The 26,714-nt window shown below is 44.5% G+C and overlaps 1 protein-coding gene across 2 annotated transcripts in view; it reads left to right on the top strand.

Moving 5' to 3' along the window:
• The window catches only part of ITGAL (integrin subunit alpha L), an 84,229-nt gene that overhangs the window by 33,196 nt on the left and 24,319 nt on the right, over nt 1-26,714 (top strand). For both annotated transcript variants that reach the window (XM_075178730.1, XM_075178732.1), the window contains 16 exons: nt 627-772; nt 1,081-1,225; nt 4,841-4,991; nt 5,325-5,392; nt 8,753-8,873; nt 9,204-9,352; nt 9,443-9,580; nt 9,654-9,857; nt 10,819-10,940; nt 11,041-11,186; nt 11,516-11,670; nt 13,181-13,294; nt 17,873-17,937; nt 19,492-19,633; nt 19,709-19,801; nt 20,218-20,297. In XM_075178730.1, coding sequence (XP_075034831.1) covers nt 627-772; nt 1,081-1,225; nt 4,841-4,991; nt 5,325-5,392; nt 8,753-8,873; nt 9,204-9,352; nt 9,443-9,580; nt 9,654-9,857; nt 10,819-10,940; nt 11,041-11,186; nt 11,516-11,670; nt 13,181-13,294; nt 17,873-17,937; nt 19,492-19,633; nt 19,709-19,801; nt 20,218-20,297 — 2,039 coding nt within the window. The remainder of the gene's footprint in view (nt 1-626; nt 773-1,080; nt 1,226-4,840; nt 4,992-5,324; nt 5,393-8,752; nt 8,874-9,203; nt 9,353-9,442; nt 9,581-9,653; nt 9,858-10,818; nt 10,941-11,040; nt 11,187-11,515; nt 11,671-13,180; nt 13,295-17,872; nt 17,938-19,491; nt 19,634-19,708; nt 19,802-20,217; nt 20,298-26,714) is intronic.

Below are 26,714 nucleotides of genomic sequence, written 5' to 3'. Positions count from 1 at the left end.
CTCCATTCTCCAATACCTCCACCCTCTGCCTCCACTCTCTACCACCCTTATATATCTCCATTCTCCAATACCTCCACCCTCTGCCTCCATGCTCTACCACCCTTATATATCTCCATTCTCCAATACCTCCACCCTCTGCCACCATGCTCTACCACCCTTATACATCTCCACTCTCCAATACCTCCACCCTCTGCCTCTATGCTCTAATTTATAGTTGGGGTAGGGCATATCCTAGATCAACTTTAAATTTCAGTGTAAAAGTAAAGATATCAGGTATTCGTGTGTTACATGATAAAACAGTCAGTATTTAACTTAAGTGCAAAATAATAAACTAATTTGCACCTCTTGTATTGTAACATGGTTTGTCCCAGAGAACATTTACTCCTTTTTTAATCTTACTCTCCTTAATCACTCAGGCTCCTCTATTCCCTCTGCCACTGTCCAACCTCTACCCTCTTCTCCACCCTCCATCGTATTCAGTTTCTGCCACCATTCAATGTACTCTGCCACCATCCAGCAGCAGCAGTCACCCTCACCCACCCTCTCTTTTCTGTCCGTCCTACACTGTCACTCTCCTCCACTGTACTTCCATGTCCAGTAACAAGTCACCAATTTCTCTCCCACAGTTTGCTGTGGTTCAGTTCTCACACATAATAAAGACAGTCTTTAACTTCAACCAATATCAGCAATTTGGAAACCTAACGAAAATAATAGAGCAAATGAACTTATTAGGAGGCCCAAGTTCAACATATGAAGCCATCATGTACACGCTGTGAGTATTACTGGTCATGTATGTAGAATGGCACACGGTATGCGCTGTGACCTCACACACTATGTAGGAAGCTGTATTTCTGCTGCTCATATATATGTACTTTTCACTGTTCCTTTTAGTATACATATATGCATTCTGTTCTCAGATACACTGATGCTTTATATGCATAATAATTGCACACTGAAGACCACTTGTGGTAATTGCATTGTGGATTTTATTCATGTTTATGAACATATTTTATAGATGTTGAGAAGTTTTTAAACAACATAAAATTGTTACATATCCTTTACTATATGTATTCTGCATAGGAACAATATCTTCACAGAGAGAGCTGGCTCCCGTCCCAAGGCTAAAAAAGTTCTTCTTTTCCTGTCATCTGGAGAAGTTGATGACCCGGTCAATAATGCTATAGAAAAAGCAGAGAACTTAGGAGTCAAACGTTATATAATTGGGGTAAACATTTATATTTATCCCTCTTTCTTACTTCTGTCCCTCTCTTCTACCATCATTGTGGGGTTATCCTCTCTCTCTCCCTCTCTTCTACCATCATTGTGGGGTTATCCTCTCTCTCTCCCTCTCTTCTACCATCATTGTGGGGTTATCCTCTCTCTCTCTCCCTCTCTTCTACCATCATTGTGGGGTTATCCTCTGTCTTCCTCCATCTCTTCTACCATTATTATGGATTTATCCTCTCTCTCTCTCTTCATCTCTTCTACCATCACTGTGGGGTTATCCTCTGTCTCTCTTCATCTCTTCTACCATCATTGTGGGGTTATCCTCTGTCTTCCTCCATCTCTTCTACCATTATTATGGATTTATCCTCTCTCTCTCTCTTCATCTCTTCTACCATCACTGTGGGGTTATCCTCTGTCTTCCTCCATCTCTTCTACCATTATTATGGATTTATCCTCTCTCTCTTCATCTCTTCTACCATCACTGTGGGGTTATCCTCTGTCTCTCTTCATCTCTTCTACCATCATTGTGGGGTTATCCTCTGTCTTCCTCCATCTCTTCTACCATTATTATGGATTTATCCTCTCTCTCTTCATCTCTTCTACCATCACTGTGGGGTTATCCTCTCTCTCTCTTCTACCATCATTGTGGGGTTATCCTCTGTCTCTCTTGATCTCTTCTACCATCATTGTGAGGTTATCCTCTGTCTCTCTTCCTCTCTTCTACCATCATTGTGAGGTTATCCTCTGTCTCTCTTCCTCTCTTCTACCATCATTGTAGGGTTATCCTCTCCCTCTCTTCATCTCTTCTACCATCATTGTAGGGTTATCCTCTGTCTCTCTTCATCTCTTCTACCATCATTGTGAGGTTATCCTCTGTCTCTCTTCATCTCTTCTACTTCTACCATCATTGTGGGGTTATCCTCTGTCTCTCTCCCTCTCTTCTACCATCATTGTGGGGTTATCCTCTGTCTCTCTTCTACCATCATTGTAAGGTTATCCTCTCCCTCTCTTCATCTCTTCTACCATCATTGTGGGGTTATCATCTCCCTCTCTTCATCTCTTCTACCATCATTGTGGGGTTATCCTCTCCCTCTCTTCATCTCTTCTACCATCATTGTGGGGTTATCCTCTGTCTCTCTTCATCTCTTCTACCATCATTGTAGGGTTATCCTCTGTCTCTCTTCCTCTCTTCTACCATCATTGTGGGGTTATCCTCTCCCTCTCTTCATCTCTTCTACCATCATTGTGGGGTTATAATCTCCCTCTCTTCATCTCTTCTACCATTATTGTGGGGTTATCCTCTCCCTCTCTTCATCTCTTCTACCATCATTGTAGGGTTATCCTCTGTGTCTCTTCCTCTCTTCTACCATCATTGTGGGGTTATCCTCTGTGTCTCTTCCTCTCTTCTACCATCATTGTGGGGTTATCCTCTCCGTCTCTTCTACCATCATTGTAGGGTTATCCTCTCCCTCTCTTCCTCTCTTCTACCATCAGTGTAGGGTTATCCTCTGTCTCTCTTCCTCTCTTCTACCATCATTGTGGGGTTATCCTCTCCCTCTCTTCCTCTCTTCTACCATCATTGTAGGGTTATCCTCTCCCTCTCTTCCTCTCTTCTACCATCATTGTGGGGTTATCCTCTCTCTCTTCCTCTCTTCTACCATCATTGTGGGGTTATCCTCTCCCTCTCTTCTACCATCATTGTGGGGTTATCCTCTCCGTCTCTTCTACCATCAGTGTAGGGTTATCCTCTGTCTATCTTCCTCTCTTCTACCATCAGTGTAGGGTTATTCTCTCCCTCCTTTCTATCATCATTGTGGGGTTATCCTCTCCCTCTCTTCTACCATCAGTGTAGGGTTATCCTCTGTCTATCTTCCTCTCTTCTACCATCAGTGTAGGGTTATCCTCTCCCTCTCTTCCTCTCTTCTATCATCATTGTGGGGTTATCCACTCCCTCTCTTCCTCTCTTCTACCATCATTGTAGGGTTATCCTCTCTCTCTCCATCTCTTCTACCATCATTGTAGGGTTATCCTCTGTTCTCTTCATCTCTTCTACCATCATTGTGAGTTTATCCTCTCCCTCTCTTCTACCATCAGTGTAGGGTTATCCTCTGTCTCTCTTCATCTCTTCTACCATCATTGTGAGGTTATCCTCTGTCTCTCTTCTACCATCATTGTAGGGTTATCCTCTCCCTCTCTTCCTCTCTTCTACCATCATTGTGAGGTTATCCTCTGTCTCTCTTCCTCTCTTCTACCATCATTGTGGGGTTATCCTCTCCCTCTCTTCCTCTCTTCTACCATCATTGTAGGGTTATCCTCTCCCTCTCTTCCTCTCTTCTACCATCATTGTGGGGTTATACTCTGTCTCTCTTCATCTCTTCTACCATCAGTGTAGGGTTATCCTCTGTCTATCTTCCTCTCTCATACCATCAGTGTAGGGTTATTCTCTCCCTCTTTTCTATCATCATTGTGGGGTTATCCTCTCCCTCTCTTCTACCATCAGTGTAGGGTTATCCTCTGTCTATCTTCCTCTCTTCTACCATCAGTGTAGGGTTATCCTCTCCCTCTCTTCCTCTCTTCTATCATCATTGTGGGGTTATCCACTCCCTCTCTTCCTCTCTTCTACCATCATTGTAGGGTTATCCTCTCTCTCTCCATCTCTTCTACCATCATTGTAGGGTTATCCTCTGTTCTCTTCATCTCTTCTACCATCATTGTGAGTTTATCCTCTCCCTCTCTTCTACCATCAGTGTAGGGTTATCCTCTGTCTCTCTTCATCTCTTCTACCATCATTGTGAGGTTATCCTCTGTCTCTCTTCTACCATCATTGTAGTGTTATCCTCTGTCTCTCGTCCTCTCTTCTACCATCATTGTAGGGTTATCCTCTCCCTCTCTTCCTCTCTTCTACCATCAGTGTAGGGTTATCCTCTGTCTCTCTTCATCTCTTCTACCATCATTGTGAGGTTATCCTCTGTCTCTCTTCCTCTCTTCTACCATCATTGTGGGGTTATCCTCTCCCTCTCTTCCTCTCTTCTACCATCATTGTAGGGTTATCCTCTCCCTCTCTTCCTCTCTTCTACCATCATTGTGGGGTTATCCTCTCCCTCTCTTCCTCTCTTCTACCATCATTGTGGGGTTATCATCTCCCTCTCTTCTACCATCATTGTAGGGTTATCCTCTCCCTCTCTTCTACCATCATTGTAGGGTTATCCTCTCCCTCTCTCCCTCTCTTCTACCATCATTGTAGGGTTATCCTCTGTCTCTCTTCATCTCTTCTACCATCAGTGTAGGGTTATCCTCTGTCTATCTTCCTCTCTTCTACATCAGTGTAGGGTTATCCTCTCCCTCTCTTCCTCTCTTCTACCATCAGTGTAGGGTTATCCTCTGTCTCTCTTCATCTCTTCTACCATCATTGTGGGGTTTCTGTGTCTTTTCATAAGGTCTGCATTAGGCATATAAGTATTAACCTTTTCATATTCTCTTAGTTATGATATTTTTATGTAGTGGAACCACAATCTCTGATTGTGAAAGGATTTGACTTATTGTCTTCTTTCTGTAGTGTTGTGTTTTGATTTTTTTTTAACCCTTGGTATGACTTAATGTCCCTCTTTTACAGTTAGCCAAAAATTTGGGAAATAAAGAGGCTCAACAAAATATAGAAGCCCTTGCATCCAAGCCCACTTCAAAATACTGGGAGAAGCTGGATGAGTCATCCAGGCTGGTGAACCTGTTAGAGGACATTCAACAAAAGATCCTTTCTATAGAGGGTGAGGTTCTCTCTGTGGTTATGAGATGGGTATTTTCCAGGATCCAGAGCTGTGTTTCTCCCAAGAGACTGCTTGTGGTTCTAAGTTACCATTATGGTGAATATGATGTGCTCTGATATCTCAGCGAGTTAGAGGAAGGAGTTTTCCTAGAAATTAATGGGTTCCTGTGACATGACTGGATGATACAGAAGTGTCCGTCAGTGATGAGAATGCTGGATGGGGTTTGCTGCCTTATACGCTGGGTTACCCTACTTGAAAGTCCTCCATTATAATTTTAGGGAGCTCCAACCTTTGGTAGAAATATAATATTTTCCATGTGATTTATGCCCCCAGGTGTGGCCCAAGGTTCTAGCTTCTCACGGGAGCTTTCTTCAGCTGGGCTCAGCGCTGATCTAATGCAGGTAAGTGTGGTGATGATGCCTGTATGTGTGTGTCTACATGTGTGTGCAGTGCTGTGGGCTGTCTACCATCAGCTCGTGCTGGGACACCTTTCAGCCTAGTGTTCTATCTACCCGGCACTTACTACTGTGGAACCCTGAAACTTACATCCATTTAACAGTAGAAAAATAAAGAATGAACCAGGGCACTTGTAGCCTCCAGAAAAGGTTACAGCCATATTTATTCATGTTTGACAGCTTAAGACATAGCTTAGATAAGGAAAACAACAAGTTTCAGACTAACATCCGTACTCCGGTTCCCTTTTCACTTGCAGCCCTGTCCTCACTAATACATCACTCATCTTCTGATATACTCTGTGCTGCTGGGGACCCTGCTCCTTCCACTATATAACTCTCAGTCTGTGGCTTCCTGCTGCATCCATTCCCCTCCTCACATCATGTCACTGCCCCTGTCACATGCAGCCCTGTTCTCACTAACATATCACTCATCTCCTGATATACTCTGTGCTGCTGGGGGACCCTGCTCCCTCCACTATATAACTCTCAGTCTGTGGCTTCCTGCTGCCTCCATTCCCCTCCTCACATCATGTCACTACCCCTGTCACATGCAGCCCTGTCCTCACTAACACATCACTCATCTCCTTAAGTATTCTGTGCTGCTGGGGACCCTGCTCCTTCCACTATATAACTCTCAGTCTGTGACTTCCTGCTGCCTCCATTCCCCTCCTCACATCATGTCACTGCCCCTGTCACATGCAGCCCTGTACCCACTAACACATCACTCATCTCCTGATATACTCTGTGCTGCTGGGGACCCTGCTCCTTCCACTATATAACTCTGTCTGTGACTTCCTGCTGCCTCCAACCCCCTCTTCACATCATGTCACTGCCCCTGTCACATGCAGCCCTGTCCTCACTAACACATCACTCATCTCCTGATATACTCTGTGCTGCTGGGGACCCTGCTCCTTCCACTATATAACTCTCAGTCTGTGGCTTCCTGCTGCCTCCATTCCCCTCCTCACATCATGTCACTGCCCCTGTCACATGCAGCCCTGTACCCACTAACACATCACTCATCTCCTGATATACTCTGTGCTGCTGGGGGACCCTGCTCCCTCCACTATATAACTCTCAGTCTGTGGCTTCCTGCTGCCTCCATTCCCCTCCTCACATCATGTCACTACCCCTGTCACATGCAGCCCTGTCCTCACTAACACATCACTCATCTCCTTAAGTATTCTGTGCTGCTGGGGACCCTGCTCCTTCCACTATATAACTCTCAGTCTGTGACTTCCTGCTGCCTCCATTCCCCTCCTCACATCATGTCACTGCCCCTGTCACATGCAGCCCTGTACCCACTAACACATCACTCATCTCCTGATATACTCTGTGCTGCTGGGGACCCTGCTCCTTCCACTATATAACTCTGTCTGTGACTTCCTGCTGCCTCCAACCCCCTCTTCACATCATGTCACTGCCCCTGTCACATGCAGCCCTGTCCTCACTAACACATCACTCATCTCCTGATATACTCTGTGCTGCTGGGGACCCTGCTCCTTCCACTATATAACTCTCAGTCTGTGGCTTCCTGCTGCATCCATTCCCCTCCTCACATCATGTCACTGCCCCTGTCACATGCAGCCCTGTCCTCACTAACACATCACTCATCTCCTGATATACTCTGTGCTGCTGGGGGACCCTGCTCCTTCCACTATATAACTCTCAGTCTGTGGCTTCCTGCTGCATCCATTCCCCTCCTCTCCTCATGTCACTGCCCCTGTCACATGCAGCCCTGTCCGCACTAACACATCACTCATCTCCTGATATACTCTGTGCTGCTGGGGACCCTGCTCCTTCCACTATATAACTCTCAGTCTGTGGCTTCCTGCTGCCTCCATTCCCCTCCTCACATCATGTCACTGCCCCTGTCACATGCAGCCCTGTCCTCACTAACACATCACTCATCTCCTGATATACTCTGTGCTGCTGGGGACCCTGCTCCTTCCACTATATAACTCTCAGTCTGTGGCTTCCTGCTGCCTCCATTCCCCTCCTCACATCATGTCACTGCCCCTGTCACATGCAGCCCTGTCCTCACTAACACATCACTCATCTCCTGATATACTCTGTGCTGCTGGGGACCCTGCTCCTTCCACTATATAACTCTCAGTCTGTGGCTTCCTGCTGCCTCCATTCCCCTCCTCACATCATGTCACTGCCCCTGTCACATGCAGCCCTGTCCTCACTAACATATCACTCATCTTCTGATATACTCTGTGCTGCTGGGGACCCTGCTCCTTCCACTATATAACTCTGTCTGTGACTTCCTGCTGCCTCCAACCCCCTCTTCACATCATGTCACTGCCCCTGTCACATGCAGCCCTGTCCTCACTAACACATCACTCATCTCCTGATATACTCTGTACTGCTGGAGGACCCTGCTCCTTCCACTATATAACTCTCAGTCTGTGTCTTCCTGCTGCCTCCATTCCCCTCCTCACATCATGTCACTGCCCCTGTCACATGCAGCCCTGTCCTCACTAACACATCACTCATCTCCTGATATACTCTGTGCTGCTGGGGACCCTGCTCCTTCCACTATATAACTCTCAGTCTGTGGCTTCCTGCTGCCTCCATTCCTCTCCTCATGTCACTGCCCCTGTCACATGCAGCCCTGTTCTCACTAACATATCACTCATCTCCTGATATACTCTGTGCTGCTGGGGGACCCTGCTCCTTCCACTATATAACTCTCAGTCTGTGGCTTCCTGCTGCCTCCATTCCCCTCCTCACATCATGTCACTGCCCCTGTCACATGCAGCCCTGTCCTCACTAACACATCACTCATCTCCTGATATACTCTGTGCTGCTGGAGGACCCTGCTCCTTCCACTATATAACTCTCAGTCTGTGGCTTCCTGCTGCCTCCATTCCCCTCCTCACATCATGTCACTGCCCCTGTCACATGCAGCCCTGTCCTCACTAACACATCACTCATCTCCTGATATACTCTGTGCTGCTGGGGACCCTGCTCCTTCCACTATATAACTCTCAGTCTGTGTCTTCCTGCTGCCTCCATGGGGGACAGTAGTGTAGGTGTGTAATAATAGTGGTGTGTGTAAGTGGTGATAGTGGTAGGATAGTGAATTAGATCATTAATAAGATCTAACTAATTTATGCTGTAAATGCATCAGATGGGACCAGCAGCGTCGCAGTGACTCAGCGCTTTGCATGACACTTTCTGATACCCACACTAATGACTGTACTCCTCCACTGGGAGTGATCACTATGTGTATTCCCATCTGTACACTAATATTGGATTGTATGCTCTGAACACCTGCCTGCAATCTGCCTCTTGTAGGGTCGTAGAATGCTGGGAGACCCTGGTATATTTGATTGGTCAGGTGGAATCCTTGATATCTCATCGCAGGAGATTCTCATGAACATGTCCCTCCCAGATGAATATAAGTATGGATACCTGGGTGAGTAATGAGTTTTACAGGAAAGATCTTTGAGCAACAAAGTAAGATGCATTAACCAGACTTGGGCCATCAATTAGGCAACCAAGTTTCCACCTAGGACCGAGTGGTCACTGAGGCATTGGGATCACCTATTTTTATTTGTTTATTGTTACTTTTTTTTACAAACAGAGGGTGATAAAGGGCAGCAATTAGTCCTTTGCCTTGTGGTCTTCATAACGCTCTGGCAGTAACTATGTTCCCCTCCAGCTAGATGATAGCAAGAGGCCAGAAGTCCTATCGATGAGCTTTCGGTACACATAATGGCATCTGATAGTTTGTGACAACCTACAGGTTACTCGGTGAGACTGTTCAATACCAGCGAAGGACTATTCTGTGTGGCCGGAGCCCCAAGGTTCCAGTATCTTGGGCTTGTGACCATTCTACGAGAGAACCCAGACGGAGTAGGGTGGGAAAAGATAGATTCTCTTCAAGGAGAACAGGTGAGGACAAGAGACTGTTGGTAACATGGAACAGTGTATATGCCAGGGAGACTGCAGAGATAACATGGTGTGTTATTAATGCTATCTTAGGTTGGCTCATACTTTGGCTCGGAGATAGAGGTCTCTGATCTGGACAACGATAATCACTCCGATTTGGTGTTGATATCAGCGCCTCATTACTATGATATAAAACGGTCTGGACAAGTTTACGTGTATAGCTTTGAGCAGGTGAGGAATGCATGTGAGAGAGAGTAAGATGAAATAGACTCAGTATAGCTCTCTGACAGTCTATCCCTTGTAGGGAAAACCTGTGCATCAGGTCACACTCTACGGAGAGCCAGGTCATCTTCACTCACAGTTTGGAGCTACAGTCTCAACGCTCGGTGACCTGGATGGAGATGGCTTTAACGAGATAGCGGTGGGAGCCCCCTACGAGATGGATGGGAGAGGAGCGCTGTATATATACAAAGGGGAGTCTGCAGGGCTGTCAGTCACCTATAACCAGGTAATAAAAGAGTAAGGAGGCTCCGACAAGACAGAGGAAATCATATCAATGTACCAAAGAAACTGAGCAATGAACTAATAGAGAGGGAAACCCAGAGAGACATTATAAAGGAGCGCGAGTCATGAGAAGACCGATAAAAGAGAGACGATATAGAGAGCACTCAGGACTATTGAGAGAGAATTATAAAGAAGCCATATGTGAGAGAGTCCAGAGAAGAAGGGTAGGAGAGAGCTGGGCAAAGAGGGATAGGAGAGAATCCAGAGAAGGACAGGAGCCAGACGATAGAGCACTGAGGGCTATCCAAAGAGACATTGTATAGATGCCAGATGGGAGGCAGTCCGGAGAAGACAGTTGGGTGAGAGATGTTAGAGAGCACTGAGGGCTATCCAAAGAGACATTATAAAGAGATTCAGATAGGAGAGAGTCTGGAGAATACAGACAGAATAGAGACAATAGAGAGCTCAGTGACAGCAATATAATTTTTTTCCTCTTAACCCCCCACTTCCTCCCCCAATAGTAGAACCACAGACGTTCCATGTCTGGGATTTGGTTTTTGGGACATTTGTTATACTGACGGTCTGTACTGCAGAGTTTTGTGGATGTTTATAAATAAATAATAATGATGATGACTGGCACATGATCTGAAGAATTAGATTACTTAGTGTGTACTTAACTTGTATTTGTAGTTAGCACATAGCTTCATATACATTTAACTCCAAATATACACATTAGACCGCAGTCTGGTGGCAGACTTCTTACGTGTAGGAGATAAAAGTGCGGCCTACAATGGATCAGGTCCTTTAAGAGCTTGATTCACTTGTGGATATAGCAGCCCCTGTCTGTATCTGTGGTCCTACTAACGTGAGTATGGAGGGTCTGGACAGGAAGACACAGAGATGGAGCATGAATAAGATGGACAGGAGACAGGGCAGTGGAATGATCTATTCTTCTCTGTTTTCAGCGTATACCGGGCACTCCAGGGACCCGGGGTTTTGGTCTCTCGATTCATGGAGTCATGGATATGACACAGGACGGACTGACAGATATTGTCGTGGGATCTTGGGGTCACGTTTCTCTGCACAGGTCACACAATGTTTTTTGTGGAGAGTCTGGATTGTCATTTTAGCAACTTAAATTGTTACTAAAACAAATAAATTTCTCTACTGTCCCCTCTGCTATTTAGGTCCCGACCGCTGCTCAGAGTGCATGTGAATGTATCAATCAGTCCTTCAAATATCCCCATTCCAACCCTGGAGGTGAGCAGCTGTAATAGCGAGGTCACCTTACAGGCTTGTGTGACCCCTGAAATCCTGACGTCCCAATACACAGGTAAATAGTATCCTGAAAACTAGCTCCCCTTGTGTGTACCCTGAAAGTGATTTCTCTACAAGTTAAGTATAGGTTTGGCACCAAGAACATTACGCCAAGACCAGCTTACAGGTAAGGATAACATGGCAGTTACACCAGGATGAATCAAGCACAACTGACATTCGTCATGGATATGGCATGTTGTTGAGTGGTCTCTGCATTGAATGCTTTGTAGAATTATTATACCCCAGTTCTGGCACGTATCTTCTGTGTCATAGGGCCCCTGAGACACACACTTATCCTCTGTCTCATAGGGCCCCTGAGTCACACATTTATTCTCTGTCTCATAGGGCCCCTGGATGCAGTGATGCAGTACACTCTCATTCTCGATTCTCAGAGGCCTGTCAGCCGAATGTTCTTCAGAAACAACCAGAGACAGATAAACAAAAATATTACCATCCAAAGCCAATCTCATGTGTGCCAGGATTACACCGTCCACCTCCAGGTAAGATCTCGGCTACAACCTTCCTCCTGGATCTCTCTGCTGCATGTGACACATTGACTATTCTCTCCTCATACAAACGCTGCAATCCCTAGGTCTTGAAGGCACTGTCCTATCCTGGTTCTCATCCTACCTATCTAATCGCTCTTTCAGTGTTAATTTCTCTGGATCCACCTCTGCTCCGCTTCCTTTATCAGTTGGAGACCACAAGGCTCAGTCCTAGGTCCTCTACTAGTCTCTATTTACACCACGTCTCTAATAAGCTCCTTTGGATTTGAGTATCGTCTCTATGCGGATGATACATAAATCTATCTATCCTCTCCTGATCTCTCACCATCTATGTTGTCTCGCGTTACTGACTTTCTGATTCGTCTTGAATGTCCTCTTGCCGACTCAAACTCAATCTTTCAAAAACAGAATTAATACTATTCCCACCCACCAATAGAAGCTTCCTGCCTGACATATTTATTTCTTTAACAACATGACTATAAATCCCACCCCACCAGCTCGCTGCCTAGGTGTAATCCTTGACTCACAACTATCCTTTGTTCCCTACATCAACTCTATATTTACATCATGTTACATACACCTAAAGAACATTTCCAGAATCCGCACATATCTCACACAACACACCGCAAAAACATTAATTCATGCACTCATCATGTCCCGCATCGACTATTGTAATTCCCTCCTTACTGGTCTTCCCATAATCAGACTTGTGCCCCATACAATCTATTTTGCATTCAGCGTCTAGATTGATCTTCCTTACAAACCGTTCTTCCTCTGCTGAGTCACTCTGTCAGTCTCTACATTGGTTGCCTGTATTTCAACAAATCAAATATAAATTTGTTCAACTAAAATACAAGACCATCAACAAAATTGTACCAACATACATCTCCTCACTTGTCTCAAAATATCTCCCAACTCGACACCTCCGTTCTGCACAAGATCTGCATCTCTCTTCCACTCTCATCACTTCCTCCCATTCTCGGTTACAGGACTTTTTTCGGGCTGCACCCACTTTGTGGAATTCCCGCCTTGGCACAATAAGACTTTCCTCTGGTCTACAAACGTTTAAGCGTTCTCTGAAAACCCACCTCTTCAGATAAGATTATAATATTCCTCAACCACCCTCTTAACCTCACTAGGTTACCCTATTACCACCCTCTACACAGCTAACACAAGACAACAACCGTCTGACCAACATAGTTGTGTGACTGATCACACAGCCCACTAAATACTTTTTTTGGACCAATGTACAATATGATGTAGCACTTACCCTTGTGTATCAAACTCCCATTGTCCCATAGATTGTAAGCTTGGGAGCAGGGTTCTCTTACCTCTCTGTATGTATTACCCAGTATTGTTTTATTAATGTTTGTTCCCAATTGTAAAGTGCTGCGGAATCTGCTGGCGCTATATAAATAAATGATGATGATTGTACAATGTCCCTAGGATGTCTCGCACTGTTTCGTTCTTCTGATGTTATGTCTGATGTCTTCCACTATTTCAGGATTGCTCTCTGGAAGATGTCTCTCCTGTGGAAATGTCTCTTACTCTCTATCCGATCCAAGATACCTCTGAGTGGCTCCTGTCTCCAACCAGCTCCCTTAATGACTCCACCAAGGTACATGGAGTCTATTTATCAGTATGCAGCATAGTTGTGTTCATTCATAACACATATGAAATGCTGGTTTGCCTCAGTATGAAGACTTTTCATGGGTTGGGATGATCGGGGCAGGGTCTTGTGGGTATTCCAGAAACATCTCCTGAATTGCATCTGGTAAGTGGATATTCAGAGAAGTATTCACTCAACTATATAACCATAAGTTCTCTCTGATAAAGGGACATTCATAAGGACAGAGGGTTAGTGGGATTCACAGAGGGACATTGTGGGGGAGACAGAGGTCGTGGACTCCACAGAGGACCATCAGTTTCCACAAAGGGACATGTGAGTGGACGTAGGGACAGCAGGCTCCACAGTGGGCAGCAGGCTCCACAGTGGGTCATGTGGAAGGACAGAGGAGCAGTGGGTTGTACAGAGAAGACAAATGGGATGTGTGGCTGGATCACTTATAAATAACTAATTGTAATAATATATTTAAATTATTAGCACAGTGTGCCAATTTATATCGTTGCAAATGTACTGATTCTTGATACTGTATAATGGAAATGTACTTATTTTATTATATCATGTGGCACTTTGTATAGGAAATGAATCATTACTGAGATATTGATTTGTAACTTCTGAGACAGGATGTCATGTTTGGATTTGTATAACTTTTCTAAAGAAAGTCCCTCATGTTAATTAGACGTTTTTATTTCAGTGGCCAATACGTTTGTTCAGCGTGTATACTCACTAGGGGGGGCGCTGCCTCTCTGTCTGTGAGGCTTGTATCCTGCATCTCAGATACTAGTCGAATAATGCACACAGAAGGTTTTGGCATATATCAGATTAGTGTAAATTTTGTTATATTTGCATTGCATTTAAATCCATGTTTAAATCCAAGGTAGATGGGAATGGACCAATACGGCAACAAGTTCAACTGGTGGTACCACGGAGATTTCGCATGCAACTTGTCAGTTGCCCATGAAATCCCTATAGCGGGACACCAGGGAGGGGAACGAACGAACACTGAAGTGCCTGACACAGAACTTTTTCTGGCCGGGAATGTTGGATGATGTCTGAGCCTACTGTAAGTCCTGTGATGTGTGTCAACGGCTTGGGCGCCCCATTGCTCGTGCTCCCCTTTAGGTCCTTGCCAATTGTTGGGGAACCTTTTCAGCGAGTGGCTGTGGACCTAGTAGGTCCCCTACCTGTGCCCAGTAGATCGGGAAAGAAGTACATCCTCACCATAGTGGACTACGCTATCCGGTATCCAGAGGCTATAGCTCAGTCCTCCATAACTGCAGAAAAGGTAGCAGACGCGCTGCTAGGAGTATTCAGCAGAGTAGGGTTCCATAGTGAGATGCTAACCGATCAAGGGACACAGTTCATAAGTGAACTGGTCCAGTGTCTCTGGGCAAAATGCGGAGTGGGGCAACTCCGTACTGCCCCCTACCATCCCCAGACTACCGGACTGTGCGAGAGGTTCAATGGTACTCTGAAACACACACTACGGGCAGTTGTAGCTTTGGAAGGGGGAGACTGGGAACGCTACCTGCCACACCTCCTGTTTGCTTATCGATAGGTGCTGCAGGAGTCTACCGATTTCTCCCCCTTTGAATTACTATATGGCTGCAGAGTCCGTGGACCGCTTGCCCTGTTCTGGGAGTCTTGGGAAGGGGAGCCACCCACCTAGGATGTCTCTGTGGTGGAGAATGTGCTGAAACTCAGAGATTGTTTAGAGAATCTCATGGGGCTCGCGCAGGCTAACCTAGCAGAAGCGCAGGTGAAATATAAGACTTGGTATGATCAGGACACGCATGCCAGATTGCTTGAGGTATGGCTGAAGGTTCTTGTTCTGATGCCCACGCATCAGAAGAAGCTCCAGGCTGTCTGGGCTTGACCGTACACGGTCTCAAAATGCATAAGTGACATCGCTTATGTGGTGTCAGACCTACCATATGAACATGCTGAAGGCATACCAAGAGCGTGTGGAGTCGGTCGCAGCAGTTTGCTGCTCACCGACTGAGGATCCAGGAAGTGATACGCTACCTGACCTCCTCACGGAAGCCAGAGTTAAAGTGGGTTAGAGGAAGTGGGTTGGGATGAGCAGTTGACTGCCCACAAGAGGGAACAGCTTGAGGCAGTGCTGTTGCCCTTTGTAACTCAGTTCAGTAGGAAGCCCGACTGGACTTCCTTGGTGATGCACCATGTAGACACTGGTGAGCATAGTCCAGTTAGGCAACCTGCTTATCTGGTCTCACCAGAAGCCAAGGAGTGTATATACAGGGAGGTGTGCTGGATGTTTGAGCTAGGTGTGATCCAGGCATTGCGCAATTCATCCGCTTCCTCCGTTGTATTGGTTCCCACGAATGACATGGTAAGGCTCTTTTGCGTTTACTACCACCGGTTGAGTAATGTGACCATGTCTGACACCTACCCCTTGCCCTGTATTAATGCTTTTGTAGATGAGTTGGACAGAAGTCTGGGTTATCTAAATGACATTTCCATTTTCAGTAAGACTTGGGAAGAGAGTCTGGAACATGTAGGGCTGGTGTTAGGGAAGATTTGGTGTGCAGGCCTGACTGTTAGGGCAGAGAAGTGCCACAAGGGGGATATCAGAGGTGCAGTACCTGGGGCATGGTGTGGGGGGAAGGAAGGGTTAGGTCAGAACTAGCTAAGGTAGAGACAATCTGAGCCTGGTCACAACCCATGACCCAGTTACATGTACTAAAATTCTTAATGACTGCAGGGGACTACAGACATTCTGTCCCAAACTTTAGTACTGTAGCGAAGCCCCTGACAGATCTCACTAAGAAGAAACTCTCCAAAGTAGTTCACTGGACACCTGTTTGTGAGCTGGTATTTCAGTCATTGAAGGAAACCCCGGTTTGTGCTCCAGTGCTGTTGGAGCCCCAATTATGACAAGGACTTTATTGTGCAAACTGATGTTTCACAGTATGGACTGGGAGAAGTACTTAGCCAGGTGGGGCCAGATGGGCAGGAGCACCCCGTGGCTTATTTGAGCAGAAAACTGCTAAACTGGGAGGTGGGGTATGCCACAATTGAGAAGGAATGTTTGGCCATTGTGTGGACACTGGAAAAACCTCAACCTTATTTGTATGGACAACGTTTTACTGTGGTGACTGATCATAATCCTTTAAAGTGACTGCAACACACTTCAGGGGAGAATGGCCGTTTGTTGCGCTGGAGCCTTGCACTTCAAATTTATGACTTTGCCATAATTCGCAAGCAAGGAAAGGCTAACAGCAATGCGGATGGACTGTCTCGGCAGGAAGTGCCAGATCCTCTTGGTCACCTCCGGTAACCCAAGGAGATTGCGGACCAGGAGCCAAATCGTTGGGACATGGTACGCTGGTTGCCTGTATGGACAAGGGGTGGAGGAGTGTGCCTGGATCACTATTGAGACTATAGAGATGGGGTCTTGCACTTCAAATTTATGACTTTTACATAATTCACAAGCAAGGAAAGACTCACAGCAATGCGGGTGTACTGTTTCGGCAGGAAGAGCTGGATCCTCCGGGTCACCTCTGAGAACCGCAAGAGACCGTGGGACCAGGGACCAAAAAGTGGGGACATGGCCCACTGGTGGCCTGCATGGACAAAGGGGCCAGATCCTATCCGAATAGAAGGTTCAGGATATAGCAGATAAGTGTAAATTTGTTAAGTACAAATTGCATTTAAATCCATGTTTGGGGAAACATAGTGCATCCTGTTACTAAAACAGCACTGGTTTGTACTGAAATGTATCATCATTATTCCATCTGACTTTCTGACCATTGGTACCTTCAACCAGTGTGAACTGTCCTTGTCAGGACACTTGAGCTAAATAAACATCACTTGCTTCAAGATCCTGCTTTGACAACTCTATTTCATGTGACCTACAGATTATACCCAAATCTAATTCGTTTCCGGCTGTCCTCAGGCTTGGACCCAGCTTTCCAGTATCACCACTCTGCCCGCTACCCAGCTTTCCTGACCAGTGTGAAAGTCCAGGGGGGATCCATCCACAGCAACCCTGATCTATAGGAAGAGGTCAGGGGTACCAGCAAAGGTGTACCAGCAAGAGGGTACACTAGCAGCGATAGGTACCCATAATGAACGTGGTTCTGGATGCTGTGAAGGTGTCCAGTGGTGGCAGCAGCTTAAGCCCCTCCTACTGCGGTTAGAGGGCGCCTTTGGGAGAAAGAAAGGGAATAGTGGCAAAGTAAGTCCAGCAACAACAGACAGTGGCATAGGTGGTCCATCCTGTCACAAGATGTATGCAGGCTCCTTTCTATGTTATATTTTCCAAGTGCTCACTTGCATTTATCAATGGCCTTCCAAGTGTTTTAGAGACTTATGTAGGTATGTCCTGTCTGGTTTCTATGTGTGCTAGTGTGAATGCTATCGCCGTGTATGTGTTGATATTTGGTATTAATTAGGAAGCTAGAGCTTAATCCATGAAAATCTTCAATGATTTGTTATCCTTGCATGTCTCGCATTCACTCCCTGTGTGAGCCCTAATGGGCAACAAATTTCACTGTGTCTGATTCTATATCTGGAATTACAATGACATCATCTTTGTGTTTTTTGCAGATTCCATTCCAAATCTGTGGCAGTGGGGGCAGTTGTCAGCCCGACCTTCACATCCATATTCTAGAGTAAGTATCTCTAGTATTAATCAAGAGAATCTGTCACAGAGGTAACCTCTAGTATCGTTCAAGAAAACATGTCAGAGGGAGAACCTCTAGTACCGATCACCAAAACCCTGCTACAGAGAGAACCTCTAGTACTGATCACCAAAACCCTGCTACAGAGAGAACCTCTAGTACTGATCACCAAAACCCTGCTACAGAGAGAACCTCCAGTAACGATCAAGATAACCCGTCACAGAGAGAACCTCCAGTACCGATCAACATAACCTGTCACAGAGAGAACCTCCAGTACTGACCAACATAACCTGTCACAGAGAGAACCTCCAGTACCGACCAACATAACCTGTCACAGAGAGAACCTCCAGTACTGAGCAACATAACCCGTCACAGAGAGAACCTCCAGTACCGATCAACATAACCCCTCACAGAGAGAACCTCTGGTACCGATCAACATAACCTGTCACAGAGAGAACCTCCAGTACTGAGCAACATAACCCATCACAGAGAGAACCTCCAGTACCGATCAACATAACCCCTCACAGAGAGAACCTCTGGTACCGATCAACATAACCTGTCATAGAGAGAACCTCCAGTACTGAGCAACATAACCTGTCACAGAGAGAACCTCTGGTACCGATCAACATAACCTGTCATAGAGAGAACCTCCAGTACTGAGCAACATAACCCATCACAGAGAGAACCTCCAGTACCGATCAACAAAACCCGTCACAGAGAGAACCTCCGGTACCAATCAACATAACCCGTCACAGAGAGAACCTCCAGTACCGATCAACATAACCCGTCATAGAGAGAACATCCGGTACCGATCAACATAACCTGTCACAGAGAGAACCTCCAGTACCGATCAACATAACCCATCATAGAGAGAACATCTGGTACCGATCAACATAACCTGTCACAGAAAGAACATCCGGTACCGATCAACATAACCTGTCACAGAGAGAACCTCCGGTACCGATCAACATAACCCGTCACAGAGAGAATCTCTAGGACCAGTCAAGAGAACCTATAGGAACAGTTAATATAGCTCGTCGCATAGAACCTCTAGCTCTGATCAACTGAACCTGTCATGGAGAAGCTCTAGTTCTTCAATAGAACATGTTAGACAGATAACATCTAGGATTGATCAACAGAACCTATCACAGAGCAAATTTATAATGTGCAGACTCTTGGCCCAAATAAGGCAAAAATATGTTAGAACTGTGATTAATCACTTTAAGAGTATCATCCTAAATTGTCTGTAATTAACAGTCAGGCGTCACTGGATTGTTATAAAATCAGTCATTGAGAACCGTTTTAAGCTGTGCCTTTCACTGGCACAATGTGGAGGCAGCCATTTTATGTGTACAACATGGCTGCCTCAGCTTTGTGTTGGTCTCCACTGATGTCCATGATGGAGTCCCATATTAGTCACATGACATAGTGCATCATGTTCTCATGTTCCCCATATGATAACATGTAGAATGTGAGTCATATATATGACATAGGAGTGAGTGTGACATTTCCTTGTCTCACCATAACATTTTATCCACATTACAGGCACTCTCTGCTGGTTGTACGTGATGGCGCTTGGTTCTCTGTGACCATTAGGCTACAGAACAGTGGTGAAGGCGCTCATCAGGTCAAGCTGAGCGTCGCCTGTCCGGCTGGACTGACCTTCCGCAAAGCCAACGTCACACAGGTACCGCACAGGTCATGGTTTCTTCTTACAGGGATTATTTTTATGGACACTAACACCAACCTCTTTACTCTTTAGACTTCTCGGCAACTCTCCCTGAAATGTGAAGAATTCAAGGCTCAAATCCTCACTTGTAACGTCAGCCATCCCATCCTGAGGCGGGCCGTCCGGGTGAGTCAGTAGATTAAGGAGGAAGATCGTCTGCAGAAGAGGAAGTGATGGAACCAGGAAAAACAGGGTTCTACTAGAAAGGATTTAATACGTGTTGGACTGAGGAAGAGGAGGGGAACTATGGGCGAGATAGATAATGAAATGAAAGATGGTTTGGGGGTGAGGAAGGGGAGTTGAGTTACAGGAGATTTAAGAATATAGAAATATTAGGTTTGGATTTGGTGCTGTGAAGATGAGGTGGTGATTCGTTGTGCGTAACCGATAAGGATAAAGAGTAAAATATTTGACCATGAATAGGTCCAAGGGGAATGGAGAAGATGATTTGGGCAAGATACAAAAAAAAAGAAAAACTCTAAAAATGGAAGAATAAAAATAAGAAAGATGACATCTGACTGAATGGCGCTTTTGTTTTACAGGCCGACATCCAGGTTATGTTTGGAATTGTCCACAACGTGTCCTGGCCTGACCAGGTGCTCTTGGCGGTGAATGTCACAAGGTGAGAACGTTTCCAGGATTTCTGTTTCGTGGTAGAATTGTATGTTGTATGTTGTAATGGCACCTCATGTACATCCACCTGAACCTGTTATTACTACACTGTGATGGATACTTGTATGTTGTATGTTGTAATGGCACCTCATGTACATCCACCTGAACCTGTTATTACTGCACTGTGATGGATACTTGTATGTTGTATGTTGTAATGGTACCTCATGTACATCCACCTGAACCTGTTATTACTACACTGTGATGGATACTTGTATGTTGTATGTTGTAATGGTACCTCATGTACATCCACCTGAACCTGTTATTACTACACTGTGATGGATACTTGTATGTTGTATGTTGTAATGACACCTCATGTACATCCACCTGAACCTGTTATTACTACACTGTGATGGATACTTGTATGTTGTATGTTGTAATGACACCTCATGTACATCCACCTGAACCTGTTATTACTACACTGTGATGGATACTTGTATGTTGTAATGGTACCTCATGTACATCCACCTGAACCTGTTATTACTGCACTGTGATGGATACTTACTGCTTATATTGAGAACACATAGTTGTAATCTAACACCTGGATTTATGACCCACCCCATGGACACACTGCACTGCCCACAGCAGAGTAACTCCAAGTCTCTGGACTCCTAGGACTTTTACTCTGCCATCCCTAAGGAAAACCTTTCTTTTATTACTTTAGCTTATCTTAATGACAGGATCCATCTCTTCATCTGTGGTTTCCATTGAGACACTTTCTGTTGTGGAAAAATTCAAGGATGAAGTCTCTTCAGAATATGCTCAGTTTTATTTTGTACGTACAGTATAGACCAGTGTTGGCTAACCTGCGACACTCCAGGTGTTGTGAAACTACAAGTCCCAGCATACCCCTCCAGTAATAAGCTGCTAAACATGGTATAGACCATTCCATTCAACATGAACAATGGCAATTATTTATTAGTTTTGCATTTATATAATTATGGATCATTTTTATGGGTTAAACCCACAAGATAAATGCGCTATTTAAGACTTATCACCAATAATATCCCCCCATTTACAGGCCCAGCCAACATCCATCAGTATGACATTTCCCATCCTGGGGGGCACATTTCTTTAGATAAGTTGCAAGAAAAAATACCGTATAACATATTGCTACATAAATACTTCTATAACTTCTGCTAAATAAAAGAACATTTAATTTGTCAACCAATAGACTGTTAACACTTAAACATCCTCAACATAAAGCATAACCTGTTTATTCAACTTCTGTTTTGTATTCATTGATTGTCCATATTATTTCCATCTTGGTGAAAGTGGGAGTTGGGTGTTTTCTGATAACAGAGACTACTAGTGCAGGAGCAGGGATTTCGCTCTTGTAACTTAGGGTGAACTGTAATGAGACCTAGCCATGAGGAATACTCTGAAGAGCTCAGATGAATCATCCATAAAAGGGTAACACCATCACGGCTCAGCCCCCCTTCCTGCAAACAGCGTGAGCCCAATTTTCCAACATCTTTTGATACCTGCCCCACAAAGGACACTCTGCCAACCAATGACTCGGGCTGGCACAATAATGGCAGCGGTTTTGATTATGTCATTTCTTCTGGGCAGATAAAGCTCTGGCACTGCCGATCTGCATGGCTTCCACATCCGCGTCACCCAACTTATAGATGATAAAGGTGAAGGAGCTAATACTGGAACAAAATTAGTGAAATAGAAGAAGGACAAGTGGTTCTACTAAAATATACAACTCAATATCTGTGTACAATAAATCCTTAATCTGTAAAGTGCCGAACCCAGTCCAAGGGGAAAGTCCTCTAATCCTTTAGGAGAAAGGTTCCTTCTTCCTTTCTAGAATTCCTCTATTAATTGTGGACACCTTTCCTTTTAAGGATAAGTGAGAACAAGGAAAATGCAAAACACAATATAGTGCAGTAACTCAAGTCCTCTTTGTTTATAAATAATCACAGATAACAAAAGTGCTCTTCAATAATCTTTACTCCTTGTGATATAGATGAAACTGAGGAGTGTTTTGGACACTTAAATAGTGTCACTGCGCCTTGGTGACGCCAGGGTCACATCATGAAACCTTTGTATAACTGCTTCTTACTACAAAGAGCAAATATTCCTCAGGCTTCAGTGCTCCTATATATCTGCTCTTGAAATCCAATGACGCATGGAGGTGGGAGATCCTGACAATACCATCTCTATACATTATATAACCTGGAAGAGACATCCAACGATGACACATGGAGGTGGGAGATCCTGACAATACCATCTCTATACATTATATAACCTGGAAGAGACATCCAACGATGACGCATGGAGGTGGGAGATCCTGACAACACCATCTCTATACATTATATAACCTGGAAGAGACATCCAACGATGACGCATGGAGGTGGGAGATCCTGACAATACCATCTCTGTACATTATATAACATGGAAGAGACATCCAACGATGACACATGGAGGTGGGAGATCCTGACAATACCATCTCTATATATTATATAACCTGGAAGAGACATCCAACGATGACGCATGGAGGTGGGAGATCCTGACAATACCATCTCTATACATTATATAACATGGAAGAGACATCCAACGATGACGCATGGAGGTGGGAGATCCTGACAATACCATCTCTATACATTATATAACATGGAAGAGAATCCAACGATGACGCATGGAGGTGGGAGATCCTGACAATACCATCTCTATACATTATATAACATGGAAGAGAATCCAACGATGACACATGGAGGTGGGAGATCCTGACAATACCATCTCTGTACATTATATAACATGGAAGAGACATCTAACGATGACACATGGAGGTGGGAGATCCTGACAATACCATCTCTATACATTATATAACATGGAAGAGACATCTAACGATGACGCATGGAGGTGGGAGATCCTGACAATACCATCTCTGTACATTATATAACATGGAAGAGAATCCAACGATGACGCATGGAGGTGGGAGATCCTGACAATACCATCTCTGTACATTATATAACATGAAAGAGACATCTAACGATGACGCATGGAGGTGGGAGATCCTGACAATACCATCTCTATACATTATATAACATGGAAGAGAATCCAACGATGACGCATGGAGGTGGGAGATCCTGACAATACCATCTCTGTACATTATATAACATGGAAGAGAATCCAACGATGACGCATGGAGGTGGGAGATCCTGACAATACCATCTCTATACATTATATAACATGGAAGAGAATCCAACGATGACGCATGGAGGTGGGAGATCCTGACAATACCATCTCTATACATTATATAACATGGAAGAGACATCTAACGATGACGCATGGAGGTGGGAGATCCTGACAATACCATCTCTATACATTATATAACCTGGAAGAGAATCCAACGATGACACATGGAGGTGGGAGATCCTGACAATACCATCTCTATACATTATATAACATGGAAGAGACATCTAACGATGACGCATGGAGGTGGGAGATCCTGACAATACCATCTCTATACATTATATAACATGGAAGAGACATCTAACGATGACGCATGGAGGTGGGAGATCCTGACAATACCATCTCTATACATTATATAACATGGAAGAGAATCCAACGATGACGCATGGAGGTGGGAGATCCTGACAATACCATCTCTGTACATTATATAACATGGAAGAGACATCTAACGATGACGCATGGAGGTGGGAGATCCTGACAATACCATCTCTGTACATTATATAACATGGAAGAGACATCTAACGATGACGCATGGAGGTGGGAGATCCTGACAATACCATCTCTATACATTATATAACATGGAAGAGAATCCAACGATGACGCATGGAGGTGGGAGATCCTGACAATACCATCTCTGTACATTATATAACATGGAAGAGACATCTAACGATGACACATGGAGGTGGGAGATCCTGACAATACCATCTCTATACATTATATAACATGGAAGAGAATCCAACGATGACGCATGGAGGTGGGAGATCCTGACAATACCATCTCTATACATTATATAACATGGAAGAGACATCTAACGATGACACATGGAGGTGGGAGATCCTGACAATACCATCTCTATACATTATATAACATGGAAGAGAATCCAACGATGACGCATGGAGGTGGGAGATCCTGACAATACCATCTCTATACATTATATAACATGGAAGAGACATCTAACGATGACACATGGAGGTGGGAGATCCTGACAATACCATCTCTATACATTATATAACATGGAAGAGAATCCAACGATGACGCATGGAGGTGGGAGATCCTGACAATACCATCTCTATACATTATATAACATGGAAGAGACATCTAACGATGACGCATGGAGGTGGGAGATCCTGACAATACCATCTCTATACATTATATAACATGGAAGAGAATCCAACGATGATGCATGGAGGTGGGAGATCCTGACAATACCATCTCTGTACATTATATAACATGGAAGAGACATCTAACGATGACGCATGGAGGTGAGAGATCCTGACAATACCATCTCTATACATTATATAACATGGAAGAGAATCCAACGATGACGCATGGAGGTGGGAGATCCTGACAATACCATCTCTATACATTATATAACATGGAAGAGACATCTAACGATGACACATGGAGGTGGGAGATCCTGACAATACCATCTCTATACATTATATAACATGGAAGAGAATCCAACGATGACGCATGGAGGTGGGAGATCCTGACAATACCATCTCTATACATTATATAACATGGAAGAGACATCTAACGATGACACATGGAGGTGGGAGATCCTGACAATACCATCTCTATACATTATATAACATGGAAGAGACATCTAACGATGACGCATGGAGGTGGGAGATCCTGACAATACCATCTCTATACATTATATAACATGAAAGAGACATCTAACGATGACGCATGGAGGTGGGAGATCCTGACAATACCATCTCTATACATTATATAACATGGAAGAGACATCTAACGATGACGCATGGAGGTGGGAGATCCTGACAATACCATCTCTATACATTATATAACATGGAAGAGACATCTAACGATGACGCATGGAGGTGGGAGATCCTGACAATACCATCTCTATACATTATATAACATGGAAGAGAATCCAACGATGACGCATGGAGGTGGGAGATCCTGACAATACCATCTCTATACATTATATAACATGGAAGAGAATCCAACGATGACACATGGAGGTGGGAGATCCTGACAATACCATCTCTATACATTATATAACATGGAAGAGACATCTAACGATGACGCATGGAGGTGGGAGATCCTGACAATACCATCTCTATACATTATATAACATGGAAGAGAATCCAACGATGACGCATGGAGGTGGGAGATCCTGACAATACCATCTCTGTACATTATATAACATGGAAGAGAATCCAACGATGACGCATGGAGGTGGGAGATCCTGACAATACCATCTCTATACATTATATAACATGGAAGAGAATCCAACGATGACGCATGGAGGTGGGAGATCCTGACAATACCATCTCTATACATTATATAACATGGAAGAGAATCCAACGATGACGCATGGAGGTGGGAGATCCTGACAATACCATCTCTATACATTATATAACATGGAAGAGACATCCAACGATGACGCATGGAGGTGGGAGATCCTGACAATACCATCTCTATACATTATATAACATGGAAGAGAATCCAACGATGACACATGGAGGTGGGAGATCCTGACAATACCATCTCTATACATTATATAACATGGAAGAGAATCCAACGATGACGCATGGAGGTGGGAGATCCTGACAATACCATCTCTATACATTATATAACATGGAAGAGACATCTAACGATGACGCATGGAGGTGGGAGATCCTGACAATACCATCTCTATACATTATATAACATGGAAGAGAATCCAACGATGACGCATGGAGGTGGGAGATCCTGACAATACCATCTCTGTACATTATATAACATGGAAGAGACATCTAACGATGACGCATGGAGGTGGGAGATCCTGACAATACCATCTCTATACATTATATAACATGGAAGAGAATCCAACGATGACGCATGGAGGTGGGAGATCCTGACAATACCATCTCTGTACATTATATAACATGGAAGAGAATCCAACGATGACGCATGGAGGTGGGAGATCCTGACAATACCATCTCTATACATTATATAACATGGAAGAGAATCCAACGATGACGCATGGAGGTGGGAGATCCTGACAATACCATCTCTATACATTATATAACATGGAAGAGAATCCAACGATGACACATGGAGGTGGGAGATCCTGACAATACCAGCTCTGTACATTATATAACATGGAAGAGACATCTAACGATGACGCATGGAGGTGGGAGATCCTGACAATACC

This window comes from Mixophyes fleayi, chromosome 7 (genome assembly GCF_038048845.1).
Source record: "Mixophyes fleayi isolate aMixFle1 chromosome 7, aMixFle1.hap1, whole genome shotgun sequence".
Taxonomy (NCBI): domain Eukaryota; kingdom Metazoa; phylum Chordata; class Amphibia; order Anura; family Limnodynastidae; genus Mixophyes; species Mixophyes fleayi.
The sequence above is the reverse complement of the archived record's forward strand: the minus strand, read 5'-3'. Positions and strand labels throughout refer to the sequence as shown.